This window comes from Lepisosteus oculatus, chromosome 1, assembly GCF_040954835.1.
Source record: "Lepisosteus oculatus isolate fLepOcu1 chromosome 1, fLepOcu1.hap2, whole genome shotgun sequence".
NCBI lineage: Eukaryota > Metazoa > Chordata > Actinopteri > Semionotiformes > Lepisosteidae > Lepisosteus > Lepisosteus oculatus.
In genome coordinates this window covers 35041188-35049132 of record NC_090696.1, presented here as the reverse complement: position 1 = coordinate 35049132, position 7945 = coordinate 35041188, and the positions used below count along the sequence as shown (strand labels likewise).

Here is a 7945-nt window from a genome sequence, read left to right as displayed (position 1 = left end):
TACACTCTCTGAAAACTAGCTAGGAGGCAGTTTAAGATAGATTAGCGTTACAGGGAGGAGAAACAAAGTTTAAACTCTACCCAGGAGAAGATCAAGTAGCCTGATGACAAAACAGCAAAGCACTGACATGTCAGAGGTTCTGCAGATACAAACAACTGAATTTTAGTACAATTAAGTATTAATTTGTACTCCTGTCAAAAGCAGCCAGAAGAACCCTATATAATCATTAGATAAACACATATAATGAATCAATATGATGTGAAAAAACCTTTGAAGCCAAGATAAACCTTCATTTAGGGTGATGTAACCAGTGCACTCTATGCGGAAACATATCTGTGTCAAATAACCTTAAATTTGCGTTTTGATGCAAGGAACTGTCAGTTCAACACATTCATGGTGAAACTAGCCCACAAAAAAACGGGTCAGAAAGTGACTCTCAATCTGTAGGTGCTTGACACAAAGTATAGTCTTGACATTGGAGGATTTCTTCCAACTGTTTGGAGATGTTTGTAGATGGAGACAGTGGAGTTGAGCAGAATCAACCACAGAAGCAAATGACTGGGTGCTCCACATAGCAAATGCAAAACCAGGGTACCGCTGCCAAGCTTATTCCAGCCACCGGAAATTGTTTCCACATGGGGGGGATCTAGAAACAGGCTGGAATAACCTGCAACACTGTAAATGCGATTCATCCAATTCCAACGCCGATTACCCATATTAGTCAGAACGACTGCAACAGTGTCACCCTAATAAAATTGTATCATTTTAAATTTGCAGTTTCTGCATTATTTTTGCCATTTACTACAATTTGCTAGCGTTTTGCTCTCCATCTGTCCACTTTTGTCATAATTTCAACATGCCTCATTACTCTTTTGTGTGCATCATCATAAGAAAAAACTACAGCCTGATACACTAAAACCTAACATTAATTTAATTAATTTAAACCTTTGGTTTAAATATTGCACCACTAGGCTGAGACAATTTGTATGCAGTTACTCTTACCAATATATTACTATAATCAATAGATGAATTTTGAGGAGTTTCATTAAGAATAATTTGCTGTTTGACTTTTCAGCTTTAGCCTCAGACCCAAAGGTTTAGTATCTGTTTGGATGTGTAAAAGGCGAGGTCACTGATCTGAAATCACAGGTGCTGATCACAAGAAGCATTAAAGAGTGGACCCTGCTCTTTACTGTACCTCCACTGTAAGTACATCATGCCATCTGCACCTAGCTGCTAGCTGAATATTTTTACAGCTACTCTTCCTTTACACTTTAAAGTATCACAAAACAATTAAGCAATCAGAGGTGTACATTTTAGAGTAGCTACGTACTCTAATTTACTAGATGAGGACTGAGGGATCTTTAAATGCAGTCTCAACACACAAAGTCACAACTTGGACCTTTAACTGAGATTTTTATTTGTTTTAAAATAATTCATACAAATGGATACAGTCACAAACATGTTTTTGTTTTGTCTTTCTTGACCAAAAAATATTGCTAGCCTACCACTTTACCAGGAGGGAACCGATGTAGGCAATGAAATGCTGCTACCTTTCAGTAGTCTAGTGCTGTTTCTTGGACGCATTACCACCGATGGAGCACACTTAAACAGGTGATACAAGCATAGTGCCAGATTGGTACGAGACATCATTTATTTCCCCCAAATTATTTTGTCTTTAACAGCTTAATCCAGAAGTTAAAACTTAGGGAATCCATGTCCCCACCAAAACAGAAACTAAAACATAAACAAAAGTGATTTTTTGTTTCTTCTAAATTATTCTAAAAAAATAAGACAAGCAGGTACAAAAACAATGCACTGTGTGGCATATAAAGGAAAAGACGAGGGAAAAAATTTAATTTCCTGAGAAAGTTTGCAAAACTGCCTCTTTTTGGGCGTTGAAACATATAAAAACAAAGATTTGTTGTTATTGTTGTCTTTAAAATCAGGTGGTTGAACGCCTACCTTTTTGTGTTTTTTTTTCTGTTTGACCGCTAAGCAAACAAACCCTTTTAATGTTCTAAAAACTGTACACAGACAGATTACATTCATGATATAATTAACTACTCTTGCTTAACAAGGAACCCATAGGACACAGAAACAGTTAAATCAGTCCACTGGACAGGGACAAACTACAATTTATACGGAGGATTTTTTTTTTCCTTTCATTTCAATTCCAAATCCAAATCTTTTCTTCTCCCGCACAAAAAAAAAAAAGTTTAAAAGATAAACTTCGCCATAATATCGTTGGACCAGTTTCTAAAATCTCGACTCCCATTAGTTCATGGTTTCGTCGCTGCTGCCTGTAACCCAGGTATTTCCCGCTTCTCTGCAATGAGGGGAGTGCTCTGTGACAGAACAGGGAGGCTTCACGGGGCTACAATTGATCACTGGGGTGCTGCTCTCTGTCGGCTTCCGGCTTGCCTGTCTGGCCAGGGGAGGGGGCGTGGGGAGGGTGGGCTACGGTGGGCAGGCCGTGTGATAAAGGCATCGCACTAGGAACGATTCCTTCAACGGCTGAAGGGAGGCCCCCAGGGGCCAAACTCACAACACCAGGAGGGTACCTGTGTCCAAGGGAGGGAGGGGAAGAAGGAAAATAGAAAACAGAAAATAACACATCAGGTCAGAACTCCTCGACACCAGGGAGATCATCAAAGTTATCTCTTGGAAATATGTTCATCTGTCGCTAGCCTGTTATGACTAACAAATTTGTTTTTAAGGATATGCCTTGTGATTAGAGTGCTATTGTTTGAAACTAGCTCAGCATAAAAAAGTGTTTCAAAACACATTACTGTGGCCTGAATGTTCCTTTGGACACGTTTGCAAACAATTTGCAAATAATGAGAAAATGTTATAATTTTACACTCTTGGCATGGAAAAATAGTCATCAAGAGTTCACAATAAAATAGCTAACAACAAAATATTTACGTATAGAAAATAAGAATCGGATTACAGATCCTTTTTTCCAAAAACAAACATTAAAAGTATGCAGTCAATTACTCTGCATATCAGTATGTAGGAGACAGTATTATAGCAGGACACTGCATAGTGCCGTATTAAAATTATTTCCAGACTGTCCATTCCAGGAATTAACTTTGATATGTCTTTGTCTGAAAATAGAAAGTACTAAAAAGTAGTTATGTACTAGGGCCTATATGTAATTAGAAAAAAAGAGTAGCACCAGTGACTTACACATTGTACTGCACAACATATTAGTAGTAGCAACACAAGTAAGAAATGGTATATATACTATTGGTTTTTAAAGTGAAATTTTCCAATTCATTATCAATACTGAAGAAAAGACTTGTACCTACAGTCTGATGAGAAAACTGTTCTGTCCAAAGATTTTTTTCACATTTTGAAAAATTAAAAAAGTGACCCAACTTGCTACTTGAAAAAAATCAGCCCTTTGCCCCTGTTTTTGCAATTTAAAATCAATGTAAGATAATTTATATGGAAATATCAAGGGAATTCTATTATGCTTTTGTGTTTGACATGTCCCAGTGTCTTCTGAGGGCAAAATTTACCCTTATGGGCACTCTGTACATTTTTAGTACATAGTGCACAGTGCCTACCCCCAAAGAAAGAATTAAAACAATATTTTCTCTTTATTTGTATGTTTTGCAAACTTTTATCCAGTTTCATATGCAGAACACAAACGTGTTTCTGTGTATACATCTATTCTATAGAGCACAAACATTTAAAAACACAAACACAGAATTTTCTAATGTCTACTTTTGTCTATTTTAGAAATCAACAGTTACCGTGGACTTAAGCATGTCTCCTATCTTTTTAAATGGCTCAAAAGTAGCTGCCAGCTGCCTGGCAGTAAATTGTTCACATGTGTTGAATGTGTATGCAGTCCACTGGAAGAATATTTCCAGCTCGTTTTATATGAAGCATTAAAAAGAGATCTCCATGCAAAATGCTGTTAAAGGCAGTTACTGCTGAAACATGTTTTTATTTAAAAAATCTAGTGAAAGGAAAATAAAATGCAATAAAAGTTTTATGATTGACCTCTTGGTAGCAATTGTCTGTTCAATAGTGAAAATGTAAAACAAATGTAGTTTAATCTAGCTACTAGGATGGAAATATATGCAATAGACATTTTATGGATATCATTTATTATATCAATTTGTGCACATCTTTACAGAGGATCTAACTGCTTTTTTTCCCCAACTACAGTGTCTTACATTGCAAGCATTTTTTATTTCAAACATGGGTCCCATACGTGTACTATGAAAATCAGTGAAAACAAATTCCTCATTTTTGTAATTCAAGCTATTAGTTTTGTTTGTTTTTTACCTTTCTGTATTTGGACTGAAACACACACATTTCTGATGAGCATGGATTAAATCCCAGCATGGTCGCTCATCCTTAAGTTTTGTACCACAGCTTGAATGTGACTAAGGAATCAAATGGAAATAACAATATTTAAAATTTTCCCTTGCCACAGCTTACAGGTATTATTAACAGTTCTGATCTGAGTTTACATAGATTCTTATTTACACAGCTGAAAGCAATTCATTCTGATATTCCAGAAAAAAAGCCAATGGGTTACCAAGGATACTGGGGAGTGAAAGTCAGAAATCCAGGCAGCCAGCTTTATATAGTGGAATGCAGAACGAAGTCATTGTTTCAGTGCATTCTCAGCTTCAATTAAATGGCTATATAGTGATTTTTCATAGCATAAAACAGTTTTCCTAGTGTATGATTTTTCCCACTCCTAAGCTTTCATATTCGTGATGCAGATTTTGTTATTCCTTTGAATCCTGTATGAATCTCAACCTACAGATAAGCTCTTGCTGACAGCACATATAACAATTATCTTCGAAAGTACTTTCTTGCAATATCCACAGTGGATATGTGTCTGGCAGTGCTTTAGTTATCCTGCTAACTTCTTCAAATACTACAAAATGCACAAGGCTCTCATTTTCTGATGTGTCTCGGCTACAGTGTGAAGCTATTGAGCATGCCTAATTGGGTAATGAATGCTATTGCGTGCTTCACAGGTTTAAAATCTCAAGGATATAAAAAAATGCATAGAAAAATAAAGATGCATTCAGCAAAATTCAGTTGAGAAATGTTCTCCTCTCACTAAAATTAGTTTCTCATTGACATGGAATAAGGAATGTAATTGCTCATTGCACCAGCTGGATTACAGCATGGAATATTGTAAAATAAAATGGTTTAAGGTAGTCAATATACAACACTGAATTTACAAATATAAGTATAATTAAAAAAATAATGGCTAGTAAAATACAATTACAACCTTCTGGAATAGAAAATTATTAACAGAATATGAACAATTTTTATTTCTGTCCCACCTGACAAAATGTATTTTATATAAACACAATTTGTGAAAATGTACAATATATGTCTTTATCAGTATAAGACAGCACAATTACAAAATAATTCAGCACACAACAGATCACTTTTTGCATTAAATAATATGAGCATGCTTTAAAGTAAATAGAAATCCCAAACTGTTAACTGAGGACAACATTGCTTATTACATATTCAATGGACTAGATTATATGTCAGCTCTTCTGACACGCTGCATTCCTTATGGATTCCATGCTGTTTATTCTTGCTTGTCTGCCTACCTGCCTTTTTCCTTCAGTTTGCTTTACTTTTTTTTGAAAACATGTCAAACACCAAACTGCCAGGAAGCACACAGGGGAAGCACATCAACATCACACCAGGCCTTTTTACTGTTACGAATAGTAGTTCAACACTGATACCGTTCCCTGTTCAACTGGGATATGTCTTTGCAGTTCGTCATGTGACTTATCGAGCCTGGCGAATCATAATGCAAGCATAAACAAAATCAGAGCAGATTTACCTTGGATGAAATGAGTAACAGAAAGCATGGTTATAACTTACTCTTTTCAAGCACAAGGATGATTATATAATGCTAAAACTACGTATTTGAATTTCCTGTGGTTATCAGAGTTATACTGCTGTTATCTGTCAAAGCCTCACTTGCACCTTGAAATGCAATCTGATAATGAAATCTAGGGTTTCTGACGTAGAAACAGAAGATCTGGTATGTTTTGCTGTCAGTTGCTGATGTTATCTCAAACCTCAGGACAGCAGTGAAGCGTTGCCTTAAGATGCAATAAACTACATATCAAATGGCCTCTTCACGCCATGTGTACTTATCCACTGCCTGAGGAGGGTTCATTCACTTAAGAACAGGACAGTGAAGTGGCTTTTGATGTATTTCATATCAAAACAATGCAGTTTTTCTGATTAAAGCCTTGTGAAGTAAGCAATCGTGCTTTATACGTTACAAGGTCATATGTAAACTGTGTACTTTGTATGGTGAAGTGATCCTGTCATATGATATTGATACAGGATGCTCATAAAATACAGACTTTTAAAAAAATACACATCACACATCATGCAGTGTAAGTCCTAACGGAGCATTACCTTCTACTTCAGCAAGATTTAATAGACATATTACATTTTTGAGAGTGAGGATCTGTGCAGCATAAGCACAGTTGTCTTTGCAATTATACTCCCCATCACCAGTTGTGTGTTAATCTCAGCCTTTGAGTAAAGCACTAAAATACAGATACGAGAAAGCAGATGCAGGGCTAAATGCTAAACAGCACTTTCTATGTAATAATAAAGTGGTAGCGAGCTAGTCTGGATACCAGGGGATCTGCTACTGCAGTGCTGCATGACCAGGTTTTAGATTTGTGTCACGGATGCTCCCGTTCACTTTAAATGAAAACCTAAAAGAATCTGGAACAGAAGGCACATGGCCAAGCAGAGGAGCTTTACCTGTATGCGCCATTGAGCTCTGGGTGTACAACTGTAGGGTCCATGCTGGCCCAGTGTGTGGCCTGAGTCAGATAGTCTTTATTGACACAATTCTTCAGGCTGTCTGGAATGCGACCTGATTTGGGAGAAGGAATAAGACTTTGATTTGGTCAACAACACCCAGAATTTCAATATATAGCAAAAAAGAGTCCTGTTCCGTCCCTCAATATTAGTTTTGAAAAGCGCGTAATTAACCCGGTAATAGAAGCTAACGAGACATTACTGCTTGCAAATTTGACAAGAGCCAAGTTGGACGTTTTTCAAATTGGATAAGCAGGTACTGAAAAAAAACATCTGATGGGATCGCATCACCAGAAAAATACATGCCACATTATAGCTTTCTTATAAAACTGCATATCTGCAAACAGGAAAAAAAAACATACTCCATCGCAGTCCAACAAATCATTGCAGATCAACTACAAATAAACTGAAGAGCACACCCTTCTACCAAAACCTCAATTTGGGCAGTGCAGCTTCTTCCTATCCTTGCCAGGAATATGTCTCGCACCAGCAGTCTGCTGTAATTCAATCTGCAACACTGCTGACTGGTTCTTCCAGAAGAGTATTTTATGTTTTTTTATATCATTTAAATGTTACTTTCCATGGTGTTCTGGTGTGGAAAAAGAAATGTCCTCCTGGATTACAAACACTCAAGTCGTTTTGTTATTCTGCTGTTTCACATTCCTGCACACATTTCAATAACTTGCAGAAAAGAACAGAACATTTTAATATCCAATAGATGCCACACTTGAATGATTTTTCTGCACATATTTATGTATACCGCCATTATTTGTTATTGTTGTAATTATTTAAACCTTTCACATTGACTATACTAGTATAAGCTTTTGTGTAATGCAAACACTGGTTATAAGATCCCAAAATAAACTTAAATACAGTTCTCATGTGCCAGAAAATGTGATATAAAGTCTGAAATGCAGAAGTAAGTCCACAATTATTGTTTCCTTCTCTTAAATCTCTTTTTCTTTAAGTTCGGAGCAACGTGTGATATGTCTGGTTCGTTTAATATGATCAAGAGTTTCATGCAAAGAAACTGTAGGTTTAACTTAACCTAGAATTACTTCTACCTCCCAGTGTAGAAAACACTAGGCGAGAC

The 7945-nt window shown here is 36.6% G+C and overlaps 1 protein-coding gene across 5 annotated transcripts in view; it reads right to left on the bottom strand.

Moving 5' to 3' along the window:
• Positions 1–1396: 1396 nt before the first annotated feature.
• The window catches only part of ctbp1 (C-terminal binding protein 1), a 217088-nt gene continuing 210539 nt past the window's right edge, over positions 1397–7945 (bottom strand). For 4 of the 5 annotated variants that reach the window (XM_006629639.3, XM_015344948.2, XM_015344949.2 and 1 more), the window contains 2 exons: positions 6793–6907; positions 1397–2564 (listed from right to left, as the gene is read on the bottom strand). In XM_006629639.3, coding sequence (XP_006629702.1) covers positions 2378–2564; positions 6793–6907 — 302 coding nt within the window. In that variant the 3' untranslated portion in view covers positions 1397–2377. Of the gene's footprint in view, positions 2565–4305; positions 4407–6792; positions 6908–7945 lie in introns of all 5 variants that reach the window. The other variant, XM_015344950.2, reaches the window with a different exon arrangement.